General features: G+C 36.5%; 1 protein-coding gene across 6 annotated transcripts in view; it reads left to right on the top strand.

Moving 5' to 3' along the window:
* The window catches only part of Map4k3 (mitogen-activated protein kinase kinase kinase kinase 3), a 170,476-nt gene that overhangs the window by 136,903 nt on the left and 5,906 nt on the right, over nt 1-27,667 (top strand). For 5 of the 6 annotated variants that reach the window (XM_074049547.1, XM_074049546.1, XM_074049548.1 and 2 more), the window contains 11 exons: nt 233-345; nt 1,143-1,184; nt 12,209-12,293; nt 13,755-13,834; nt 16,757-16,817; nt 17,582-17,699; nt 18,054-18,112; nt 19,227-19,330; nt 22,892-23,063; nt 27,121-27,189; nt 27,272-27,364. In XM_074049547.1, coding sequence (XP_073905648.1) covers nt 233-345; nt 1,143-1,184; nt 12,209-12,293; nt 13,755-13,834; nt 16,757-16,817; nt 17,582-17,699; nt 18,054-18,112; nt 19,227-19,330; nt 22,892-23,063; nt 27,121-27,189; nt 27,272-27,364 — 996 coding nt within the window. Of the gene's footprint in view, nt 1-232; nt 346-1,142; nt 1,185-12,208; nt 12,294-13,754; nt 13,835-16,756; nt 16,818-17,581; nt 17,700-18,053; nt 18,113-19,226; nt 19,331-22,891; nt 23,064-27,120; nt 27,190-27,271; nt 27,365-27,667 lie in introns of those variants that run through there. The other variant, XM_074049551.1, reaches the window with a different exon arrangement.

Genomic DNA, 27,667 nt, shown 5'->3' with positions numbered 1-27,667 from the left:
AAATATGTATTTAGGTACAGCCTGAATTTAAATTTGCCTAACATGCCAGAAATAAAGGCTTAAATAGAAGAACATTAAATAGAAGAACATAAGACTTCTTCAGAACTAAATATTCTGACTGGGTGGTCACAAATGAGGAAAGAGACTATCTCAGTATTTTTGTTCCCTACTTGATAACTTCCTTAATTAATATTAGTCATTTCTCAATATATTTAAATACATCTTATTGAAGGAAATGGAGTGAGCTCCTTTCAGTTAAATGGAGAACGTGATGGATCATTGTATCAGCAACAGAATGAACATAGAGGCACAAACCCTTCAAGGAAAGAGAAGAAAGATGTACCAGTAGGTATTGATATTTACAAACTCATACCTGTTTCCTTTATTTGCTTTACACTTAGTAAGTAATGAAACTATAGCTGTTGTGTATTTTATAATTGCTATGTGGGTATTTTAGGGTATTGATTATACTGATAAGTAGATTACTTAAATCATTTTAAAAAGTAACTTTGCTATGGTAAACTTGAATAACAGCTTTCTCTTGTTTAAGTTTAGATCAGTTTTTTATTTAGTCTATTATATATCATAATCTTCACATAGGTTAATACTTAGTACTTTGTTATTGTTCACAAAATAACTTATTATTCTCATGGGTGGGAAGTGATTCTTAAAAGTTCCTCTCACTGGGCTGGTGATGTTGCCCAGTGGTAGAACACTTGCCTAGCATTCAAGAGGCCCCAGGTTTGATCCTTAGCACTACAAAACAGTAAGCGAATGAAGCCTAGAAAGCTGTGCAACTGTATGGCTATATATAATTGCCTGGGGTTGAGGTTGTTTCAGGTAGTATAGTGCTTGTAAGGCCTATAGTTTAGTCCCAGTACTACCATCAGTAATCCTGAGAAAGGATGCACATCACAGTGATTTGGAGTGGGAGGAGGGAGCAAGTACTAGAAGTAAGTAGACTGTGGCAGAATTATAAGACCCATGTTGTTTTCTTTGCAAGAGAATGTATTTATGTATTTTAATAATGTTAATAAATTATTGTTAGTAAGTAATTATTAATAAATGTGTTTGGAATATAATAGTCTCATGCCAAACAACACCAAAAAAGGATTATAATCATGCATGTGTTCTTTTTCTAGAAGCCAATTAGTAATGGTCTTCCCCCAACACCTAAAGTGCATGTAAGTACCAAGTTTCAAATTACGTACAGTGACAAAGAAGTGCTTCAATATGTATCTTTGGTTAGATTTTTTTGCCTGTTTAAAAAGAGCCTGCATTATTTTTTTTTAATCTTTAAAATTGCTCATTTAAATGTTATTTGACTACATCTAAAGATTGACTTTTCAAAATAAATACATATATACATTTTAAAACCCCTTGGTTCCAAAACTTGTTAGTATCTTTTTTTTTTTTATTTTTATTTTATTCATATGTGCATACAATGTTTAGGTCATTTCTCCCCCGCTTCCTCCCCCACCCCCTCCCTCTCTCCCCCTACCACCTCTCTACCCAGCAGAAACTATTTTGCCCTTATGTCTAATTTTGTTGAAGAGAGAGTATAAGCAATAATAAGAAGAACCAAGGGTTTTTGCTGGTTGAGATAAGGATAGCTGTACAGGGAGTTGACTCACATTGATTTCCTGTGCATGTGTGTTACCTTCTAGGTTAATTCTTCTTGATCTAACCTTTTCTCTAGTTCCTGGTCCCCTTCTCCTATTGGCCTCAGTTGCTTTAAAGTATCTGCTTTAGTTTCTCTGCGTTGAGGGCAACAAATGCTATCTAGTTTTTTAGGTGTCTTACCTATCCTCATACCTCCCTTGTGTGCTCTCGCTTTTATCATGTGCTGAAAGTCCAATCCCCTTGTTGTGTTTGCCCCTGATCTAATGTCCGCATATGAGGGAGAACATACGATTTTTGGTCTTTTGGGCCAGGCTAACCTCACTCAGAACGACGTTCTCCAGTTCCATCCATTTACCAGCGAATGGTAACATTTTGTTCTTCTTCATGGCTGCATAAAATTCCATTGTGTATAGATACCACATTTTCTTAATCCATTCGTCAGTAGTGGGGCATCTTGGCTGTTTCCATAACTTGGCTATTGTGAATAGTGCTGCAGTAAACATGGGTGTGCAGGTGCCTCTGGAGTAACCTGTGTCACAGTCTTTTGGGTATATCCCCAAGAGTGGTATTGCTGGATCAAATGGTATGGTATTGCTGGATCAAATGGTAGATCAATGTTTAGCTTTTTAAGTAGCCTCCAAAGTGTTTTCCAGAGTGGTTGTACTAGTTTACATTCCCACCAACAGTGTAAAAAAGGGTTCCTTTTTCCCCGAATCCTCACCAACACCTGTTGTTCGTGGTGTTGCTAATGATGGCTATTCTAACAGGGGTGAGGTGGAATCTTAGTGAGGTTTTAATTTGCATTTCCTTTATTCCTAGAGATGGTGAGCATTTTTTCATGTGTTTTTTGGCGATTTGAATTTCTTCTTTTGAGAAAGTTCTGTGAAACTTGTTAGTATCTTATTTGCAACTGTTTTTTTAAAGAAATGCAGACAGGGGGATGGTGGAGTGGTTCAAATGGTAGAGCATCTATCTAGCAAGTGTGAGGCCCTGGGTTCAAACCCCAGTACTGCAAAAAAAAAAAAAAAAGGAAATGCAGAAAAGCCACACGAATATTCTAGAAAGTACAAAGTGTAGAAAGACATGTTTTCTAAGATATTTTCAATTATCAAGAACATGGAATTTCAGAACTCGAAGAAACATTGAAGGAACATCTGGCCCAACTCCTTTATTTGCCCATGAATAAAACTTAGTCCCTAAAATCTTGGATACTCAGGTCTTCAATCTTTACTAACTCTCACCAGAACTTAGATGAACTAAATTATAGTCTAGGAAAGGGTTTGTTAGTGGTGGTGGTTGCTTTTAAATTAGACCATGGTACCTTTCTTCTCATTTTAAAATTTTCTTTTTTTTTTTTTTCAAGGTTATTTTCATCTTTTTTTTTTTTTTCATTTTTCTTTTATTATTCATATGTGCATACAAGGCTTGGTTTATTTCTCCCCCCTGCCCCCACCCCCTCCCTTACCACCCACTCCACCCCCTCCCACTCCCCCCCTCAATACCCAGCAGAAACTATTTTGCCCTTATCTCTAATTTTGTTGTAGAGAGAGTATAAGCAATAATAGGAAGGAACAAGGGGTTTTGCTGGTTGAGATAAGGATAGCTATACAGGGCATTGACTCACATTGATTTCCTGTGTGTGGGTGTTACCTTCTAGGTTAATTCTTTTTAATCTAACCTTTTCTCTAGTTCCTGGTCTCCTTTTCCTATTGGCCTCAGTTGCTTTAAGGTATCTGCTTTAGTTTCTCTGCATTAAGGGCAACAAATGCTAGCTAGTTTTTTAGGTGTCTTACCTATCCTCACCCCTCCCTTGTGTGCTCTCGCTTTTATCATGTGCTCATAGTCCAATCCCCTTGTTGTGTTTGCCCTTGATCTAATGTCCACATATGAGGGAGAACATACGATTTTTGGTCTTTTGAGCCAGGCTAACCTCACTCAGAATGATGTTCTCCAATTCCATCCATTTACCAGCGAATGATAACATTTCGTTCTTCTTCATGGCTGCATAAAATTCCATTGTGTATAGATACCACATTTTCTTAATCCATTCGTCAGTGCTGGGGCATCTTGGCTGTTTCCATAACTTGGCTATTGTGAATAGTGCCGCAATAAACATGGATGTGCAGGTGCCTCTGGAGTAACAGTCTTTTGGGTATATCCCCAAGAGTGGTATTGCTGGATCAAATGGTAGATCGATGTCCAGCTTTTTAAGTAGCCTCCAAATTTTTTTCCAGAGTGGTTGTACTAGTCTACATTCCCACCAACAGTGTAAGAGGGTTCCTTTTTCCCCGCATCCTCGCCAACACCTGTTGGTGGTGGTGTTGCTGATGATGGCTATTCTAACAGGGGTGAGGTGGAATCTTAGTGTGGTTTTAATTTGCATTTCCTTTATTGCTAGAGATGGTGAGCATTTTTTCATGTGTTTTCTGGCCATTTGAATTTCTTCTTTTGAGAAAGTTCTGTTTAGTTCACCTGCCCATTTCTTTATTGGTTCATTAGTTTTGGGAGAATTTAGTTTTTTAAGTTCCCTGTATATTCTGGTTATCAGTCCTTTGTCTGATGTATAGTTGGCAAATATTTTCTCCCACCCTGTGGGTGTTCTCTTCAGTTTAGAGACCATTTCTTTTGATGAACAGAAGCTTTTTAGTTTTATGAGGTCCCATTTATCTATGCTATCTCTTAGTTGCTGTGCTGCTGGGGTTTCATTGAGAAAGTTCTTACCTATACCTACTAACTCCAGAGTATTTCCTACTCTTTCTTGTATCAACTTAAGAGTTTGGGGTCTGATATTAAGATCCTTGATCCATTTTGAGTTAATCTTGGTATAGGGTGATATACATGGATCTAGTTTCAGTTTTTTGCAGACTGCTAACCAGTTTTCCCAGCAGTTTTTGTTGAAGAGGCTGCTATTTCTCCATCGTATATTTTTAGCTCCTTTGTCAAAGATAAGTTGCTTATGGTTGTGTGGCTTCATATCTGGATCCTCTATTCTGTTCCACTGGTCTTCATGTCTGTTTTTGTGCCAGTACCATGCTGTTTTTATTATTATTGTTTTGTAATATAGTTTGAAGTCAGGTATTGTGATACCTCCTGCATTGTTCTTTTGACTGAGTATTGCCTTTGCTATTCGTGGCCTCTTGTGTTTCCATATAAATTTAACAGTAGATTTTTCAATCTCTTTGATGAATGTCATTGGAATTTTGATGGGAATTGCATTAAACATGTAGATTACTTTTGGGAGTATAGACATTTTTACTATGTTGATTCTACCAATCCATGAGCATGGGAGATCTCTCCACTTTCTATAGTCTTCCTCAATCTCTTTCTTCAGAAGTGTATAGTTTTCCTTGTAGAGGTCTTTCACATCTTTTGTTAGGTTTACACCTAGGTATTTGATTTTTTTTGAGGCTATTGTAAATGGAATTGTTTTCATACATTCTTTTTCCGTTTGCTCATTGTTAGTGTATAGAAATGCTAATGATTTTTCTATGTTGATTTTATATCCTGCTACCTTGCTATAGCTATTGATGATGTCTAGAAGCTTCTGAGTAGAGTTTTTTGGGTCTTTAAGGTATAGGATCATGTCGTCTGCAAATAGGGATATTTTGACAGTTTCTTTACCTATTTGTATTCCTTTTATTCCTTCTTCTTGCCTAATTGCTCTGGCTAGGAATTCCAGTACTATGTTGAATAGGAGTGGAGATAGTGGGCATCCTTGTCTGGTTCCTGATTTTAGAGGGAATGGTTTTAATTTTTCTCCGTTAAGTATAATGCTGGCTGTAGGTTTGTCATATATAGCTTTTATAATGTTGAGGAACTTTCCTTCTATTCCTAGTTTTCTTAGAGCTTTTATCATGAAATGATGTTGGATCTTATCAAAGGCTTTTTCTGCATCTATTGAGATGATCAAGTGGTTTTTGTCTTTGCTTCTGTTAATGTGGTTTATTACGTTTATTGATTTTCGTATGTTGAACCACCCCTGCATCCCTGGGATGAAGCCTACCTGGTCGTGGTGAATAATCTTTTTGATGTGTTGCTGAATTCGATTTGCCATTATTTTGTTGAGGATTTTTGCATCAATGTTCATTAAGGAGATTGGCCTATAGTTCTCCTTTTTGGAGGTGTCTTTGCCTGGTTTTGGGATAAGTGTAATAGTGGCTTCATAAAATGTGTTTGGCAGTTTTCCTTCCCTTTCTATTTCATGGAACAGTTTAAGGAGGGTTGGTATCAGTTCTTCTTTAAAGGTCTGATAGAATTCAGCAGAGAATCCATCAGGTCCTGGACTTTTCTTTTTGGGGAGACTCTTGATTGCTGCTTCAATTTCATTTTGTGTTATAGGTCTATTCAGGTGATTAATTTCCTCTTGGTTCAGTTTTGGATGATCATATGTATCTAGAAATCTGTCCATTTCTTTTAGATTTTCAAATTTATTTGAATATAGGTTCTCAAAGTAGTCTCTGATGATTTCCTGGACTTCCATGGTGTTTGTTGTTATCTCCCCTTTTGCATTCCTGATTCTGCTAATTTGGGTTTTTTCTCTCCTCATTTTAGTCAGGTTTGCCAGGGGTCTATCGATCTTGTTTATTTTTTCAAAGAACCAACTTTTTGTTTCATTAATTCTTTGTATGGTTTTTTTGGTTTCTATTTCGTTGATTTCAGCTCTTATTTTTATTATTTCTCTCCTTCTATTTGTTTTGGGATTTGCTTGTTCTTGTTTTTCTAGGAGTTTGAGATGTATCATTAGGTCATTGATTTGGGATCTTTCAATCTTTTTAATATATGCATTCATGGCTATAAACTTTCCTCTCAAGACTGCCTTAGCTGTGTCCCATAGGTTCTGGTAGGTTGTGTTTTCATTTTCATTTGACTTCTAGGAACTTTTTAATTTCCTCTTTTATTGCATCGATGATCCATTCTTCATTAAGTAATGAGTTATTTAGTTTACAGCTGTTTGCATGTTTTTTGTCTTTACTTTTGTTGTTGAGTTCTACTTTTACTGCATTGTGGTCAGATAGTATGCATGGTATTATTTCTATTTTCTTATATTTGCTGAGGCTTGCTTTGTGCCCTAGGATATGATCTATTTTGGAGAAGGTTCCATGGGCTGCTGAGAAGAATGTATATTGTGTAGAGGTTGGATGAAATGTTCTGTAGACATCTACTAGGTCCACTTGATCTATTGCATATTTTAAATCTTGGATTTCTTTATTGAGTTTTTGTTTGGATGACCTATCTATTGATGATAATGGAGTGTTAAAGTCTCCCACAACCACTGTGTTCGCGTTTATATATGCTTTTAGGTCTTTCAGGGTATGTTTGATGAAATTGGGTGCGTTGACATTGGGTGCGTACAGATTGATGATTATTATTTCCTTTTGGTCTATTTCCCCTTTTATTAGTATGGAATGTCCTTCTTTATCTCGTTTGATCAATGTAGGTTTGAAGTCTACTTTGTCAGAGGTAAGTATTGCTACTCCTGCTTGTTTTCGGGGGCCATTGGCTTGGTAAATCTTCTTCCAGCCTTTCATCCTAAGCATATGCTTATTTCTGTCGGTGAGATGAGTCTCCTGTAAGCAACAAATTGTTGGATCTTCTTTTTTAATCCATTTTGTCAAACGGTGTCTTTTGATGGGTGAATTAAGTCCATTAACATTAAGTGTTAGTACTGATAGGTATGTGGTGATTCCTGCCATTTAGTTATCTTAGTTGTTTGAAGGTTTGATTGTGTGTACCTAACTTGATGTTACTCTCTACTGTCTTGCTTTTTCTTATCCTGTGGTTTGGTGCTGCCTGCCTTTTCATGGTTAAGTTGGGTGTCACTTTCTGTGTGCAGGATCCCTTGCAGAATCTTTTGTAATGGTGGCTTTGTGGTCACATATTGTTTTAGTTTCTGCTTATCATGGAAGACTTTTATTGCTCCATCTATTTTGAATGATAGCTTTGCTGGGTAGAGTATCCTGGGGTTGAAGTTATTTTCATTCAGTGCCCGGAAGATCTCACCCCACGCTCTTCTTGCTTTTAATGTTTCTGTTGAGAAGTCTGCTGTGATTTTGATGGGTTTACCTTTGTATGTTACTTGTTTTTTCTCTCTTGCAGCCTTCAATATTCTTTCCTTAGTTTCTGAACTTGTTGTTTTAATGATGATATGTCGTGGAGTAGTTCTATTTTGATCTGGTCTGTTTGGTGTCCTGGAGGCCTCTTGCATTTGTATGGGAATAGATTTCTCTAGATTTGGGAAATTTTCCGTTATTATTTTGTTGAATATATTACGCATTCCCTTCGCTTGCACCTCTTCTCCTTCTTCGATGCCCATGATTCTCAAGTTTGGTCTTTTGATGGAGTCGGTGAGTTCTTGCATTTTCTTTTCACAGGTCTTGAGTTGTTTAATTAGTAGTTCTTCAGTTTTTCCTTTAATTACCATTTCATCTTCAAGTTCTGAGATTCTGACTTCTGTTTGTTCTATTCTGCTGGATTGGCCTTCCGTTTTGTTTTGCAGTTCTGTTTCGTTCTTTTTTCTGAGGTTTTCCATATCCTGGCTGTTTTCTTCTTTATTGTTGTCTATTTTTGTCCTGAGTTCATTTATCCATTTATTCATTGTGTTCTCTCTTTCATTTTGGTGTTTATACAGTGCTTCTATGGTTTCCTTTATTTCTTCTTTTGCTTTTTCAAATTCTCTGTTTTTATTGTCTTGGAATTTCTTGAGTGTCTCCTGTACATTTTGGTTGACCCTATCCAGTATCATCTCTATAAAATTCTCATTGAGTACTTGTAGTATGTCTTCTTTTAAATTATTCTTGTAGGCTTCATTGGGTCCTTTGGCATAGTTTATCTTCATTTTGTTGGAGTCTGGCTCTGAGTTTCTGTTCTCTTCATTCCCCTCTGGTTCCTGTACTAATTTTTTGCTGTGGGGAAACTGGTTTCCTTGTTTTTTCTGTCTTCCTGTCATTGTCCTTGGTGTTGTTACTGTCCCTGTACTGTGTGTAATTAAGTATTTTCTAGCTTGTAATAATAACAATGGTAATATTGAGAATGGAAGAGTGAGCTGAGATGGAAAGCAAGAAGTTAAAGAAAAGGGGAAAACAAATATACAGACAAGAGGGAGAAAGCAGAACAAGGTATCAGACAAGAGAGTTTCAAAGGTATAAACAGGGAGTGTTAGTGTACTAATCGACAGTAAGCTGAACAGACAATAGAGTGACAGAGAGAGGATTGAAAATCAAAGATAAAAAAAATAAAAAATAAGTATATGAAAGTAATATCTATTTATAAAAATGAATTAAAATAAAATGGAAAATAGAAAATTAAAAAAAACAAAAAAATCCAAAAAACCAAAAAACTTCCAAGTTTATATGCAATGCAATTTCAGTCTTAATAATTTGGATGTCCGTCTCAATCTCCAGCCCTGCAGTTGGTGCCTCAGATGTTGTTCTGTAGTTGTCTCATCAAAGGGGATGCATAAAGTAGAACAAAACTACACTCACACGCACACACACAGAAGAAAAAAAAAAAAGCCCCACCAAGTGTCCCCAGTTCAAATGCAATACAGTTTCAGTAAGTTTTTCGGCTTGCAGGTGTAATTCGGTTGTTCTCTCATCAAAGGTAGGGAGAAAAAGAAAAAAAAAGCGTCTGGAGGCAGTTCTGAGAGTGGTATCTGCAACTGTGGCTTACCTGCCTGCTGCTCTCAGCCTGTAGCTGGCGGCGTTATTTATGCAGATCTCTGGGGTGAGCTTAGCACTCACCTGGTCCCACAGGCTTTGTTTGCTCAGAGTTCTCCTGTGCGGGGGAGGGGGGCCTCTGCTACAGGCTTTTCCCTTTCCAAGCACTGGGAAAGGCGACACTGCCCCGCGTTGTCAGGCCTGCGTGTTTATTTACAGTTCACGTGGGAAGTGGGTCTTCCCTCCTCTCACAAGCGTCCCCGCTCCTGGTTGCTGGCGCGCCCCGCTCCCGCCAGAGCCTCTCCGGCCTGCCCGGCTCGTTTATTTAGAGTCCCGGGAAGGATTTCCTTCCCCCAATCTTCAGCGCTCAGGGCGCCCCACCCTCTTTCCAGCGTGTCTTAACTGTTCTTATTGCTTAGTACTCAGTTTCTCTTTTTTTCCCGGGTGGAGGTCAGTCTGTCCAGGGGGCTATGCTGCTCTGGCCCAGGCTTGTCTGTGGGGGAACCGCGGTACCGTGAAGCTCACCTGGTCCGCGTCTTCCCAAGCCGTATGGGCGCCGGCCACTGGTGGCCCGGGGGCCTCCTCGGGTTCTCTGTTTAGCGTGAAGTGGAGATTCTCTGCGCCGGCTGGAGATGTGGAGGAGTCAAAGTTATGCCTTTTCTCGGTGATTATGCCTGCAAAATGTGTCTCCAGCGTCTCTCCAAGATTTCACTATAGGAGGGTCGCTTTCTGCTTCCTACCTCTCTAAAATTTTCTTTATTTGACAAGTAAAAATTGCTTATACTTCTGACATACAACATATTTTGATACATGTATACATCATAGAATAGCTAAATTAAAGCTGTTTAACATATACCTTACCACATGTATTTTTGGAGAGTTGTTTGTTTTGTAGTTACAACACTTAAAAATCTTTTCTTTCAACAAAATTTTTAAGTACAATATATTGCCATTAACTGTAGTCACCATGGCATACAATAGATCTAAGCGGATTCCTCCTAATTAAGATTTTATGTCCTTTGACCCATATCTCCCTAATCTTCTCCCCTCCCCCAGCCTTTGGTTAGCACCATTTTACTCATTTCTATGAGTCTACGTTTTTTAGACTCCACATACAAGTGAGGTCATAAGTAGTTGTCCTTTTGTGACTGGGCTCTTTTACTTAGCATGGTGTCCCTCAGGTTCATGCATTCTGTAAATGACAGAATTCTCTTATTTTATTAAGACTGAATAGTGTTTCATAATGTATATAGCACAATATCTTTACTCATTCATCTATTGATAGACATGGAGGTCGCTTCTGTATTTTAGCTATTGTGAATAATGCTGCAGTAAACATGAGTGTCGATGTCTTTCCAACATAGGTTTTTCATTTCCTTTTATTTATTTGTTTGTAAAATTGCTAGACCATATGACCATGCTGTCTTTTTATGAAATAAAGTTATATTAAATCATTGTGCTTTTGTATAGATAGAACTACATTTCCATTGCTATAAATCTGCTAGTTTAGATGTCCTTAAGCATGCCAATTCTGCTTTTTAGCTTTTTTGCTTTTTAATTTTACTTTTTAAAATTAGTATAGATTAAGCATATACACTTATAATTTGTATTATATTTTTATTATAAATATTTTCAAACTATTTCAGAGTAATTTAAAAATATTGTATTATAGCAGAGAAATAGATGTAACAGAGCATACTTCCTCTCTGGTTAAAACTTTGACTTCGTGTGCAGTTTGACAGCAAAAAGCTGATAACTGGATTGCCATGTAGAATTCAGCTATATGAACTACCTTAAGGTTGGCCTGATGGCTTTGTTCCTTATTTTATCATTTAGATATTTAGAGGTTAGCAGTGCTAACCGTACAAATTTTGTTAGCCATCTTGAAAGGTACTGATTATGTTTTCTTACGCGATACGGCTTCTGCCCTATGCCGTAAAAGCATAGGTCTTCCACCACCTATGGTATTGCCAAGCCACATTGTTATTTTTGGTTCTACAATATGAAAGCATATTGGTTAGTATATTTCTGTAATTAAAAAGAGAATTTTAGGTTCTTGTTTTGATTGTTTGTTTTATACTAATATTTTAAATCCATGGTAGCCAGCTCTCAGCATGTTCCCTCCATGTTTGTGAAAACACATTGCTGCTCTTTTAATTTAGGAACTTTCATCTGACTAAATATTTTTGTTCTATCTTTGCCTCAAGTTGTCAGTAATAAATGTGATTACATGAAGTAGGTAACCAAACTGATAATTTCAAAATTAATGTTTTTTCTTTGAAAATGTGCAGTTCAAATGAATATTATATTCATTATAGTTATCTGATTTTTAAATATTCTTGATAAATTAATAACATCAAAGAGAAAGATTTTTAATGAATAATAAATGATCAGATTGCTCTTCACAAAGGTTGCAGCACATTCATGAATTTCACATTAACCATACTGCTTTAATGATTAATATCATTTTATCATGAAACCAAATAAGATAAATTCTAACTTTGTGGAGATAATTATTTCCTTGTTATCAAAGAATATTGTATTGCTCTTAATAGAGAGCATGTAAGGAAGTGATACTCTTACAACCAAATTATTTTTCAGGATCGATTACTGTTTTTTAACTTAGTTGAAAAGATTGAAAAAAATCAAATGAATTTTTTCTCTTTGTATCAAGTAAAACTCATTGTTGTACCTAGAAAGTTTGTGCTACTAAAAAAAATTGATAATAATAGCCCAGAAAAAAAAATACCTTGCAAAAAAGTTGCAAATCAGTGACTGATTTGACACATTTATTCATGAACTTGAAGGTTTTCTTAATTTTAGTATATCCTCTGTAGTCTTTGATACTAATACAGAATAACTGTATTTTCTATACTGTATTAAGGACATTGTTTGTCTGTGTTTCATTTTGATTATTCTTTGTTTTTCAGATGGGTGCATGTTTTTCAAAGGTTTTTAATGGGTGTCCCTTGAAAATTCACTGTGCAACATCTTGGATAAACCCAGATACAAGAGGTAGTGCCATGTGTTTTTATCTGTCATCTTTCTTCGTTTTTCTAGCTGGGGCTATAAAAGCATTTCACTTTATTCATTTTCTGAGTATCTTTTTAAAAAAAGTTTTGTTAACTTTTTTGTTATTTGTTTAAATTTTAAGGTTACCAGTATTTGAGGTGACATATCATTAAAATTTCACTGTAGTCACCATGTCAGTATAATAAAACCATACACTCTATGCCACCCTGATTTCCTCCAGAAACGCCTCTACTCCTGTTGCACAGTGGTTCAGTATATTTATTGTTTGTTTTAGATAGCCATTACTGGAGGAATTTAGCCACCGAAGGTCCGGGTCTAAAGACCACTTCAGGGGCCTGTAACTTGCAAAGGGTCATAATCAGAATAATTAGTCACTAAGGACTCTGTGCTCTTGTCATGTATCTGTATCTCCAGTACCTGTCTATGTAGAAACACAGTGAACATGTTTATAAAAACACATGTATTCTTATCAAAGCTCCTCAAAGTCCTAGGTAGGTGCTTCTATTTCAGACAGAGAAACTGACAGAGAGATTCACTCTTCCATAGCCAGTTGATGGTAGAGAGCTGCAGTTAAAACCCAGTCTTGTCTGTTCACAAATCTCATGCTAGCAGTACTAATCTTAAATGTCTCTTGACAGTCCAAGTTGTTCTCTGCATAGTTCAGCTTAGCCCTGGAGAAACCCTTGGCTGGTTCTTTTATAATACTTGAAAAACTGTTTAAACAGGAACATTATCAGGCTTCTGTTATCTTCTAGAAGATACTGAGTAGCCTAGCAGGTACCCAGGTTTTTAATAGGCAGTGGTCAGATCCTGGTTTTTTGATGTTAGTAGTTATGATAATAGCCTAGAAAAAATAATATTCTGTAAAAATATTTTGAATATGTATTAGTCATTCTTGATTTACATTGTATATGTTATTTTCACACAATCCGCTCTTCAAGGAATTGCCAGTCAGTAGCACCCTCTGGTGAGTGAAGAGTCCATTATTGTCACTCTACAAAAGCTCCCTCCTACAGCATTTTCTTCACTCCTTTGAGGCTCATATTTACATATATCTCAACTCCTGAGTTTCAAATGTCTACTCTCTTCTTTGCATTAAAATTTAAAATATACTAATTTTCTCATAGTTAATATATTTACTGAGTTTTAGACTATACAGTTCCTTAGCCAGGTACTGGTGGCTCACATTTGTAATCCTAACTACTTGGGAGGCTGGGAGCAAGAAGATCACTATTCAAGGCCAGCCTGGGCAAATAGTTCATGAGATCACGTTTCTAAAATAATCAGAGCAAAATGGACTGGAGTTGTGGTTCAAGCAGTAGAGCTCCTGCTTTGCAAGTGCAAAGCTCTGAGTTCAAACCCCAGTCTCTCAAAAACAACAAAAAGAATTCTTTTAAAATATTTTATTGAAATCAATTAGTAAAGTATTTTTTGCTATTTCAGATCAGTACTTGATATTTGGTGCTGAAGAAGGGATTTATACCCTTAATCTTAATGAGCTTCATGAAACATCAATGGAACAGGTATGTTACTTTATGTCTTGGTACATTATTTTATTTTTAAGTTATTACAAATAGACACCAGGCCAGAAGTAAGTTTCATTTTTATGATTTGGTGCCTTTTTTATTCATAAGACCTTCATGGAGCATGAAGTATATCTGGTTATACTGAAGACACATTTTCAGAACTAGTTCTTACCCTTGAGTAGCTCATGATGTTCTAGGGAAACAGACATATAAATCAGTAATTACAGGGCTTAGGGTTATGCATCACACTAAGAATGAGTACAAGATATAGGCCATGGAGGTAGATGTCACCAGTACCTCCTCGGAGGACATGAAAAGGGTGTTTGTATCCTTATCTCAACTAGCAAAAACCCTTGGTCCTTCTTGTTATTGCTTATACTCTCTCTTCAACAAAATTAGAGATAAGAGCAAAATAGTTTCTGCCGGGTAGCGAGGAGGTAGGGGGAAGAGGGAAGGGGTGGGGTGAGCGGTAATGGAGGGGGTGGGGGAAGGGGGGAGAAATGACCCAAGCATTGTATGCATAAATGAATAAAATAAAAATTAAAAAAAAAAAAGAAAAGGGTGTTTGAGATAGACCTTGAGGGATGATGATTAATTTGCCAGACAGACAAAAGAGAACAGATGATGTCACATGAAGTTATAAAATAGCATGGCCAGTGTGGGGAGCTGTGACTGGACAATTTGACTGCAGTCTAGAACAGTTACAGTAGGTGCCACTGGTAGGTAAGGAGCTGCCAATCCCAGAGCTCTGGGCACCACGTATAATCATATTTATGTTTTAGAAATACCTGTTTGTAGTGTGTTAGAAGATGAGACTAGAGACTTATGGTCAAAGGGTAAAAGTGTGGGCAGAAATAGAAGACAGAGAAGAATAGATGGGGTTTGGAATAATAATTATATGGGGGAGAAGGACATTTTTCATTGTCAAAATAACTAATGGAAGCTTTTCACATTTAGCACCCAGGAGTCAGAAACAAAAGACAGCCTGTAAAAGTGATATAATGATGACAAGATTAATAACAAATACCTATTTTAAAAAAAAAAAACTTACTATTTATTTGCCAGACATTGTTTTTGAATGCTCGTCATGTATTATTTAATTTCCATGAAATCTCTGAGAGATAGATACCATTATTATTATTATTTCACAAGTGAGAAAACTGAGACACGGAAAGTGTCTAGTAACTTTCCAAACATTGCACAGCTACTGAGTGGCTGAACTGGAGAACAAACCCAGGCAAGCTGGCTCCAGAGTCCATTTCCTTAACCACTTCACCGCACTGCCTCTCCCTGTTCCGGGCTCCTGTAGAGAATCATTGGACCTAGAGAGAGATAAGAGTTAGAATTGGCCGAATCAAATGAGCAGTTCAACATGGAAGCTTAGGAGAAGTCTCCATTAATGTCGGGTTTCCAACTTGACTGACTGGGTGCACGACAGACTGTAGTTTTTAGAGGAGCAGTTGGTGCAAGAGGAGTGATGATGCCTCCAGTTAGTCACAGTGAGGTTTGAGTGTTCATGGGAGTGTTGAAATCTTCTCAGTTTGAAGCACAATTAGCAGCAGACATTTGTTGCAGATTTTTAAGCTACATGCAATGGCCATATTCTCCTTGGTCAGAGAAATGCTTTTTTTTGAGCATATCTTCCAAATAAATGAAACGTGGGTAATTAGATTTTATTTATTTAAATTATACTAATGTAGCCAGGCATCGTGTTACACATCTGTAATGCCAAGTACAGGTGAAGGTAGGAGGATTAAGAGTTCAAAACTGGCCCAGGCAAAGTTAGCAAAACCCTATCTCAAAAACAAAAGGGTTGGGTGTATGGCACAAGAGGTATGGAGCATGAGGCCTTGGGTACAATCACCAAAAAAAATTATATTAACGTAAATTTTACTTTGTTTCTCCTCCCTTTTATTATTACATTTTCATTTTAATTTTTCAGGCCCAACAATATCACTTCATGTTTTAATAAAATGATGTCCTTAGAGGGCTTTATATGTTTCATCGTTCATCTGTCATCCTATTCTCTACCCTCATCTCAGTCCATTTTGGAGTAACCTATAGGAATTGCCAGAGAAAATCCAGCAACCCAGCTTGTTAGGTCAAGCAAGACACCTAATTACCTACATCAGTGCCTATCAACTTCAGTATACATTAGAATTGCAAGGAGGTCTGGTTAAAACAGAGATTGTTGAGTCCACCTTCAGAATTTCTGTTTCAGTAGATATGGGATGAGGTCTGAGTATTGGCATTTCTAGCATGTGGCCAGTAATGCCAGTGCTGCTGAAACCATTGATACTCAAAATGAAATGTCTTATGACGGTGATTACATTCTTCCTTTAAAGTCTGTTGATTGAAATACTATTTTCAAGCTTCCAGATACACTTCTCAGTTCTTATGTACTAGATTTTGGTAATGAATTCTGTGCGCATCCATGTGTGTATACATGTGCATGTGTGTTCGTGTGTGTCTCTTGTATGGTTGATAAATTTTTATCAGATTCTCTCAGCCTTTTTCCCTCTCATCACTTAAGTTTTCATATCCTGTGTTCCTCTACATCACCATCTCTTTTTTTTCCTGTATCTTACATGCTTGTGCATATGAGAGTCTTAATTACTCAGCCCCAGAACCAAATAAAGGAATAGATGTTTGGGGTTGCATAGTCCTCATCACAAGAGCGATTTGAGCTAATCATCCCATGTTTAGACTGAAATTGTATTGCTAATTTTTTCCTCACATAAAAGTATGTATGTATATCTTCTTGTTTACAGTACTTTAAAAATAAATTTCCATTAAAAATAAAGTTACTTTTTAAAGAACCGGCCTATTGCTATGACAGCTTACTTGGTTAATATGTACGTATTTACATTGCTGTTAGGTGTTTTCCTTCATAAACTTTGTGTATGTTTTTTTTACCAGCTCTTCCCTCGAAAGTGTACATGGCTGTATGTAATGAACAATTGCTTGCTATCGATATCTGGTAAGTATTTTAGTTGTTACATATTTAAACAATTATCGTTGCTTTGTTATTAGCCCTTATGTTGTGTGGGGAGCGGATTATGAGAACCCTAGGTGAGATGCAGCACAGCGGCTTTTCTCAAGTTGTTTACATTCAGAGAAGTAGGAAAGCAAGTTTCTCCTGTTACAATGTCACCCCCTTCGGAGAACTGTTGCTCCACCACTTGTTTACCACTGTATAGGAGGGCACAAGGTTTTTTGATGGGAGGATTTTGATTGGCTGCCACTGATGCTGGCTGTTGTGTGTCTCTGCCAAAGCAGCTTTCTGCACTAAGAACTTTATATGTAGACTTTAGAAAAGCTAAGCAAATGAAAAGCTAAAGAGAACATGGGACAGTGCAAGTCTGAGGGCAAAGACTCTAAGAGAGATTATGCTAAAGAACAGCTAAAGAAAACATGGGACAGAGCAAGTGTAAGGAAAGAGACTTTAAAGAATAGAAAAGACGACTTTTAGAAGCAAGGTCTTAAAGAATTGTAAAGGAGTAAGGCCTTAAAGAATAGAGAAGAGAATAGAGAAAAGAAGCTAAGTAAAAGAAGTGTTAATAGAGAAAAGAAGCAACAAGGCTATTGTGCATCTCCATCTGAGCACCCAGCTCATCTGCCCCAACTTTCTGTATGTCTGTCTATCCTTTATCCTTTCTGCATCTCCCATCACCCCCAGTTAGGTTCAGTAGTAACAGAAGTGAGAGAAAGCTTGCTCCAATGTTGTATTTATTTTCTTCACAGGTAAAGCTTCTCAGCTTTATTCCCATAATTTGCCAGGGCTTTTTGATTATGCAAGACAAATGCAGAAGTTACCTGTTTCTATTCCAGCACACAAACTCCCTGACAGAATTCTGCCAAGGTAACTGTATATTCTTAGAGATAACCAGGCATTAATTCATTCTAATAAATATTTATGCTAGAGAAAGTAAGAGAATACTCAGTTTGAGTTAATAGAAATCATTATGTCCTAAGGTCTTATCATTTCTGTCCTCTAAGTACTTTGCAAGTTTTTTTTTCCTTTTTTTTTTTAATATTTGAATCCATAGTCCATTTGGAGTTGATTTGGGAATATGAATAAAGGGATCCATTATGTTATTTTTGATATATGAGTTATCAGGACCATTTTTTTAACTCATTCTTTCTCCACTGATCTGTAACAGCATGTACTGTTTTTGCCTGCGTGTGTTATATACTCTTTTTCATTCACATTTAGGAAATTTGCTGTATCAGCAAAAATTCCTGAAACCAAGTGGTGTCAGAAGTGTTGTGTTGGTAAGTAAACTTTCATTGCCAGCTCTTGCCTTTCTCAAAGTCACTATGGAAACCTATGAGGCTTGTTTTTAAATGTAGTATAAAACAGTATACCCCAAGACATCCTGCCAGGAATAGTTTATTTCCCCCTAAGTAAAACAAATTTATAGACACGGTTAGATTGGAATGTGGAGGTTCATGTGAACATGAACTTTATTCACTGTACGATGAGGAAGGAAGTCCTGAGATGGAGTAACAACAGTGGGAAAAAGGGAAAATGTCAGAAACATCTGAGCCCCAGAAGGCTGGCAGAGTGGCTAATTGCTGCTCATGGGAAGCAGGAAAAGCAGCTGATTTGGGGCAAAGAAGGGTGACAGAATTGAGTTTAGACATGGTATTTTGAGTAATGGCTAATGGCTCATATGAGGAGAAAGGGACCGGATTTTCTTGCAACTTAATTTCCTGAATAGATTCTGCTGTTCACTGCCTCTCTGCCATTTAACTATTTCAGACTTATATGAACTTTATGGATTTTATTGCTGTTACCCTTTTTACAGTTTTAAATCTTTATTTCAAATATCTTAAGCAGAAAAAAAATCCAAAATCTGAGGTGATTCAATTGCATTATCTGTAAACTTGTATTAATAAGATTTCATTTACATCTGTAATGTTTTCCAGTGACCCATAGGAGTTTAATAAAAAGGGGAGAGATAGGCAGGTTTTTTTGTTTTTGTTTTTGTTTTTTTAAGAAACAAAGTGTTATTTTTTCTCTGAACATTCCTGCCTGTTTGCCTCCTGTGATCCATCTGAATGTGTGTCCTGTCAGTTTGACAACTTCTCCCCAAGTTCACTCTGACCCTTTCTTCAGAATGGTGCAACCTCAGCTAACTTCCTTACACTTCAGGTCCTTCCTGACCCCCTGTTCATGTGTGCATACAAGCAAAAATCCTTGAAGTGATGAGGGAACTTCTTGTTATTACCTGAAACAGTATTTCTTTTTCATGCTGCTATCTAATTAAAATCAAATTGGCAACTAGCTTTTGATTTTTTTTTTAATTTCTATTTTTTTGGAACATACAACTATTATTTTAAGGACTTTATAAGAGAACTCATGTTTACTTTTTTGCCTTGACAGTGAGAAATCCTTATACAGGCCATAAATATCTATGCGGGGCACTTCAGACTAGCATTGTTCTATTAGAATGGGTTGAACCAATGCAGAAATTTATGTTAATAAAGGTAAGCATGAAAGTCAACCTGTGACATTCTTAGTATGAAAGCTTAATTGTCAACTTTTCTGTTTTTTAAAAGAAAAAAATTATTCAGCTAATTCTCAAGGTAACTTAATGATTTTAGATTATGTGGCAGGGTGTTGAAAATCTGCCCAGTTGTAAAGAACACAGTTGGCCTGTTGAAAGTTTTGAGACTAGAGAAATAGCTCAAGGGTAACAGTAGTAGGGAGCTGGAAGCCCAGTGTCAAAAGGGCATGCTAAGCAACCCAGGAAATGTTTGACTTGCTCCATCACAACAGAGAGACAACCTGTAAGGTAGTGTTTGACTAAGAGGATAAGGAATGACCATAATGAGGGGGAAATGATTTGTTTTGGTTATATATATGTGTATTAATTTGCCTGGGTCTTCCCATGGATATTTTTAGATTTGGATGTTTGACTTAAGTTTGTTTAGAATCTGTGACTAATGAGTAACCTTTAATTTGGGGAGGAAAACTTTTAAAATGTATTAAGTATCTATCAGTTACACCAAGGAAATACCAATTGGATTTTAAAAAGTTGTTTTCTTTGCTTTTGTATATGAATTAAGTAGTCTTTGCTTCATGAGCATTTGATCCCTCAGTAGAAATTGAAGTCAGACTATAACTGGAGTAGAATTCTTTCTAAATTGATCTAGGATGTTATAAGAATTGAGTTCCTGTTATTTAAAGTCTTGTAGTGACTAAAGTCTATTTTAGTTTCACATTATTATTAGTCTTAAGCTTAACTGGGGCTAAAGAGATGAAAAAAGTTTCAAGAACTTGAAACATATTGATGTAATGATTTCACCAATACAGACACTGAAACAAATTCTTTAAACCAAAAACTGAAGGGGAAATAGCCTTAAAATTTTTCGTATAGCAGAGCCACTGAATACAGCACATTTGTGGCAAAAAAAAAAAAAAAAATTGTTTTGTTCTCGGCTCTTCTTTGTTTTTGCCTACTTGACAAAATGATGTCCTATCCTAAATGGAGCAGTAAAATCTGTAGTTTGATTTTTCTACAAACCCTTCCTGCCCTCTCTTCTTCCTTCTTTTCCTCCATAGTCTACTAGTTAAATCCTTCCTAATCCTTTCATTCCTAACTCTTGTAAAATGTAACAGATTCATTAATCAGTTATTCATGTATGGTTTCTCTTCAGATTGCATAAGTCTTTTGCCTTTTACTAAAGTTAACTCATATATACTGAGTAACTTTAAGAGCATGCAGGAAAGAATATATACTTTGAAGACATGGAAAGCTTAAAAATCACCCATTTATTCCTTCTCTTTTTATAAGTGCATGGCACCAGTGAGCTTGGCCTGGCTCTGACTAATGAGGCCTGCTGTCAGCATTCTGAGTGAGGCAGTGGACTGACAGTGAAGCTCATCTGTGGGTCTTCTGCAGGACAATCTCACATTTGCCATTTCCTTAAATTCCCTGAATTGTATGCCCTTAGCTCCCTACCTTAATTTAATATCCCTTCCTGTGTCTCTCTGCTTGAATACTTTTATCTGTCTGTTTTGTTTCTGTATTAGATAATATTTCAGTTAGCATTTATGATGTTTATTAGATTTATTCAGAAACATTCTTGTACTTTCCGTATTCTTCCTTTTAGTGACATTTCTGGCAGGTTTTGCTTCATTTTTATCATAAATAAAACTTAGAAATTAAAGATCTTTCCAGCAGACAATATGAACTCACTATAAACTAGGCATGGTGCTAGGTAGAGAAAAACTGAGTAAGATATAGGAGTTTCCCAATAGCACTTGGATTTAAAACCAGAAGGCAAGAATCCTATCCCATTGGTGTCTTACACACACTGCTTAGTTATTATTAGAAGCTAAATACTAGAAGTGGCTTTCTTATATGGTGAGAAAAAAAATATTGCTCTTGTCATATTTCAGAGTGAATTCTTTAAATTGTTTTGTCTTATTAAAAATAGGACAGATTTTATTCAAAGTGCCCCAGGTAAAGGGAGAGCTTCCAGAGAGGCAGCTTGGTGAGTGTTGGTAAGGTGTCTGTGCCCTGGGCTGGAGGCTTTCCCACAGCCTCAGGGAAGGAGGACTCTGGGGCACCAGGTGAGCTATGCTTTCCAGGCACAGGGACTGTGCTTTATTTTCTTTAGAATTTATGAGTTGCCCAGTTGAAAAGAAACTGAAAGAAAGCTACCGAAACTGAAAAGAAGCTACTAAGTCATATTTATAGCTTTGTTAAATATTAGATAACCACTTGGAAAAGACATTGAAAATGCAACCCACTTATAAGAACAATAAAATATTAGAATGAACTTAGCAAAATATGTATGAGACTGATTTTTTAACAACTACTTTGTGAAAAACCTCCTCCTAAGTCCCCAAGAAAACTCCCTGCTGGTCAGCTCCCTTCTCTTCCTACAAAAAAAGTAAAAAACTAGAAAATCCTTGCTTTTCTTAACTCTGGTTTACTTTATATGCATGAATCCTAAACACTAAAATTGATTTTACCAGATTTTACAGTGTAAAAGTAGAATCAGCATTCATCTATTGTGTCTGGCTCCTTTTGTGCAACATTGTATTTATGTTGTGGTTGACCATAGCTATAGTTTGTCTTCATTGCTCTGTAATTTGCCATTGTGTGAGTATCCATTCTACTGTTGATAGGAATTTGGGTTGTTTGCAGTCTTGTGTGATTATGAGTAATGCTTGTAATGCTTATATGTGCATTTGTCTCCCATGCGTTGTACCCATTCTATCTAGTCTGTACGCCTGTGAATACTATTGTTGGCTCATAAGGAATATATCTTTCAACATAATAATGAGCCAGCATCAGTGTTGAGCATTCATCTAGTCCTCTCTGATGCATGTTACTGTCATTCTTTTCCATTTTAGCCATTCTCGTAGGTAATGCTTAGTAGCCATATGGTTTTATTCCTTGATTACTGATGAAATTAGTATTTTCTATTTTTCTGAATCTTCAAAATGTGAATTTATTTGTTGTCTTTGTAGCAATATAAAAATAATTATAAAGTCACATAAAATTGATTGCTTTATGACTATAAGTTAGTTTAATGAATAAAAATCACTGGATATATGGGAATAAATTTCTCTTGTGGCTTTTTTTGTCCATATATGTCTTGTGCTAATTAGCATTTCATGTCTCTTGTCTGTGTTTGCTCAGTTAAGGAAAGCAGAGGTATATAACTGAGGAAGCACAGAACTAGGAGGCAGGAGACTGCCACACAGGATGGGGTGATGCTGGGCCACTCACTTCCTGTACCTCACTTTCTAGCTGTGAAAAGAGAGGGTTGGCTAGGTGACTCATGAGTTTCCTTCCAGCCCTAATATCCTAAAATTATATAATTTTAACTTAAAACTTGTACTGTAGTAAAAGACAGTTCATAATTTGGATTTGTCTGTGCACTTTTGAATTTCTGTGACAAGAGGCAATCTTTATGGTGGAAAGCTATTTTAGATATTTTTTGTAAAGCTAAGAACTTTCACTACTGTTCGCTTAAGATTCTTTAGCTTTTGTTTTCCTTTATTTAATGTATTTTTGTTTCTTTCTTTAGCACATAGACTTTCCTATCCCGTGTCCACTCAGGATGTTTGAGATGCTGGTAGTTCCTGAGCAGGAGTACCCTTTAGTCTGTGTTGGAGTCAGTAAAGGGCGAGACTTCAACCAGGTGGTTCGATTTGAGACTGTCAATCCAAATTCTACCTCTTCATGGTTTACAGAGTCAGGTTTGTGATTTTTATGTAATTATTAAGGCCAATGCATATTCTGGTTTTATAAATAATTAGTTTACTATATTTCTCAGTAAGCAAAAACTGTCTAGAAAACCAGTCTTAAATTACATTAGTAAGTTGGAAGAAGAGATGGCTTGCTTTAAAATAGCTAATTCATTTGACACATTTAAAATGATTGGCAAAGCTTGTGTATGTGGAGACCGCATGTACTTTGTAAATTTAGGAATGAGTATAATAAGGATTTGATCCTAAGAAATTGTGTTTGGTACATATTAATAAACAGTTCTACAAGAACACATCTCTTACTGTAAAATGAGATACATACCAGAATTGTTTGACAGAAACGTATGACTAAAGTAGGGCATTTTATTTTATCTTATATTTTGGTGGGATTGGGGTTTGAAGTCAAGTCTTCATGCTTGCAAAGCAGGTGCTCTATCACTTGAGCCATGCCTCCAGTCCCATCTTCCTTTGGTTATTTTGGGGATGGGGGTCTCAAATTTGCCAGGGTTGGTCTCAAACAATGATGCTCCTGATCTTAGCCTCCCAAGTAGCTAGAGTTACAGGTATAAACCACCAGCACCCAGCTGCAGTAGGACATTTAAATAGCAGGTTATCTGAAAGGACACTATATAAGTAACCATTAAAGTCACAATTACTTTTTAAAGCACTATATGCATCCCCTTGTTTAATGCTGCTGTTAATAGGAAAGTAAATCATTATAAAGGGAGCATTTAAAACAAAACCTGAGCACTTAATAACTTTAAGGATTTTCCAGTATTTGTGGTAATTTTAAGTGGTGTACACTTGAAAATTTGCGTATTACACAACTCCAGTTGTCCTTCCTCTCCAACAACCATAAGGTGATTTTACCTTTTTAAAATCACATTCCATCACTTTACTGAGAATGTTTGTAAAAGTGATCATTGAGTATTTAATACAGATCTGTGGTTCCCAACCTTGAGTGTGCATCCAGAAACACCAGGAAACTTCTTAAGACACATCACTGTGTACCACCAGGACTCTTGATTCAGTAGGCCAGGAGTGTGACCTGAGAATTACCATTTTGGTAAATTCCCAGGTGATGCTGGTGATGTTGAAACCTCAGTCATACTTTGGGAACTACACTTATATACAAATCTCAAGTGAATAAAAAAAAAAAAGAGGAAAAACTACATTACAGGATAGTTCAAGTGTATTTTGTTACCTGGTATATACTTGGAATTGAACCCAGAGTTTGTGCAAGTGAGGCAAGCACTCTACCACTTGAGCCATGCTGCCACCCCTCTTGTTTCATGTGTGTTTTTGAGATAGGGTCCTGCTAATTTTGCCACTCACAATCCTCTGCCTCCACCTACCTAGTAGCTGGGATTACAATGGCAATTACTGATGGTATCCAATATCCTTGATAAATTTTTTTAACGATTTACAATTAAGATACACATTATAAGTAAACAGCTACTTCCAAAGTATTCATGAGGGTATTTGAAAACAATTTTCTTATACAATTTATATATATATTGGGGGAAGCATCACTGGGATTAGAACTCAGGGCCTCACACTTTCTAGGCAAACGCTCTTAAGGCTTGAGCCACTCCACCAGACCCTAATTTATTTCCTTAAATATTGATCTACATTGTCAGGTTGCATGGCAGACCCTTCCTTCATAGCTGTTTACCCTTGTTATAGCATATATTAATTCCAAATGATGAACTTTTACAAAAATGTGACTATATTTTGAAACTTTCTTACTATGTTGTGGCAAAATAATATAGGTAAAATGTAACATTTATGGTAAATAAATCAACTGTACTCTCACTTTTAAGCAACATGACCTTAGGCTGGGCATGGTGGTACATGCCTGGAATCCCAGTTATGCAGGAAGCATAAATAGGAGAATCGTGATGCAGACCAACCTGGGCAAAACCATGAGACCCTATTTGAAAAGCAAAAAGATCCTGGGATGTGGCTCGATTGGTGGAGCACCTGTCCTAGCAAGTGTGAAGCCCTGAGTTCAAACCCCAGTACCACACATACCTAAAACAAAAAGCCTGTAAAGGTCTTTTTAATCTTTACTTTTATTCTAAAAATAAAATAATGTCTTCCTTTTTGCTTTTTTGATCCTCTTTAAAAGTATTTTTTCTGTACAGTAGACAGTGGCTACTTCAAATGGCAGACTTTATGTAAAAGCCCCTTGTCAGTCAGGGAAATGTTAAAGAAACAATTTGCCAGTAAGATATTGATTAGGCAGGATTTTGTGGGAAACCTGGAAGATGGTTAATAAAAAGAAATAAAATACAGAACTGATGCTTTATGTACTAATGAAAAATAATTAGAAATGCATTCACAAAAGCATAGAGATAAATCCATGCTGAAGCCAGGATGTTAAACACCACATGAAACTTGAACAAGGCTTCCTTCAGGGACACACTATTGAAAGAAGACATGGCTGACGTTGGCTCCCCCAGTCTCGACTGCATTCTCTCTGCCCAACCTCTTGCCTTTCTGACAGCTGGTGCATGCCTGTCTTCCATTCTCTTCCTTCTGTTTAACAGAAAGGGGTTGTTACTGGTAAGTACTTTGTTGTCAGTGAGTTCCCACGAGTATCTTCGTTCCCTCAAACATTTTAATTTTAAACCCTTTCCAACTTTTAACTGAAGGGCTTCATTTCCTGACAAAAGAATTTTTTATAGCTTGAATAAGTAGCTTCTACCAAAGAACTTTCACGTGACCTCACCCCAGTAAATTCCTACATATGGCAAGTGTAATTCATCTCTCTGTGATCCTGAGATAAAGATAAGAGAAAATGATTAGGGTGTAAGACTTCCGATACTGCAACTCACACCAATTAAATGAAAAAAAAAAAAAAAACTCCACTAGCCAGACATCGGTCTTTTAAAGATGATTCTAGTATGTAGAGGTAATTGTTATAAGCAACGAAACTGCATTTTCCTGGCTTTCTGTCTGGTGTTGGTAGACTGACTACCTTCTCTAAACATGTTGAGAGTCTTCATTTTCTCCAATTTTGTAAGAGCTACAGTTGACCGGGTTGGCCTGACCTCCAGGAGGCCTATTCCATATCCTTCTAACCCTGGATAGTTCCAACAGTACCAGCTTCAAAATGTGACAGGCTCTAACCGTAAGTCTCCCTAAGTACAGTGAGAAGTAGAAAACAGGCCGGGTAGACTGTACAGCACATCCATCACACCCATTGTCCAAGGAGTATGAGACCAGGAACAAAGAACTACAACTCAGCAATTTGGTTTTGATGTTTATAAAAAGCTCTGATACACAGTTTTAGTTTTCACTTAAATGAAAACCAAGTCATTTCAACATTTTCAGTTTTTATAAAACTTGATAAATTATTGTAATAAAAATAGTGCCTCTGCAATTTGGTAAAATTTCATGCTTCTCAAAATGCTTTCGTATTTTTTAACTTATTTGTACTAAAAATAATTTGATTCTCCAATTCACTCAATGTATATTTATTGCATATGCTAGTCACCTGCATATAATGATGGACAAAGCACAGTCCAGACCTTCAGATTTTAAAAATTAGAAATCAATCGTAACCATAATTTAGAATATTAGACTCCAAACTTAAAATATAAATAAAAGTAATGCATCACAGGCAGGAGATGGTGGTACACGCCTGTAATCCCAGCTACTCAGGAGGCAGAGTTCAAGGGCAGCCAGGGCAAAGTTACTGAGAAACATCATCTGAAAAACAAACTAAAAAGCAAAAGGAGTAGGGGCATAGCTGGAGTTTTAGAGTGCTTGCCTAGCAAATATGAGACCCTGAGTTCAATCCCCAGTACTGCAAAAAAAAAATTAATAATGTCATTACAAGTAACAGTGACGGGAGCTTATATTTACTATTTGGAGCACTTATCAGCATTAGAACCCAAGTGGTCTGGCGAACCACTATACATGTTTTACAGAAGTTGTGCATCCATTTCAGATGCAGCATCCTTCGAATCTTTTTTTAATGTCTCTATGTTATAAATACAATACTTTTCTGTAAGTTCATTGACCTTTGTTTGTGTTGTAGATAACCCACAGACAAATGTTACTCATGTAACCCAACTGGAGAGAGATACCATCCTTGTCTGTTTGGACTGTAAGTTTTTTAATCTGTAAATATTTTATTTTTATGTGATTTCTTTTATCTTAGTGTTTGAGTGACTATTATTTTTCTCCAGGTTGTATAAAAATAGTAAATCTCCAAGGCAGATTAAAATCTAGTAGAAAATTGTCATCAGAACTCACCTTTGACTTCCAAATTGAATCTATAGGTAAGTCAATGTTTTGTATTTCTTTGCATTGTGAACTGCTTAAAGCGATCTAATAATTACTGGAATTAGAAATGTCTATTAATAAGGGCTTTAAAATATAGGATATGAATATAAGATCACTATCAGCCTTCATTCTTACAGACTTTAAAATACTCATTCAATAATTATAGTGTAAATACTTCCTTCCTTACAGATTTGGCATTTTCAAAAAAATAAATATTATTTCCCTCAACATAGTTATAAATGCCTATTTCCTCTGAACTCTTATAGATTGTCTATAAGTACTTAATTTGATACTTAGTA

The sequence above is a fragment of the Castor canadensis genome, chromosome 12 (genome assembly GCF_047511655.1).
Source record: "Castor canadensis chromosome 12, mCasCan1.hap1v2, whole genome shotgun sequence".
In the NCBI taxonomy this organism is placed as follows: Eukaryota; Metazoa; Chordata; class Mammalia; order Rodentia; family Castoridae; genus Castor; species Castor canadensis.
This window is presented reverse-complemented; position numbering and strand designations above follow the sequence as displayed.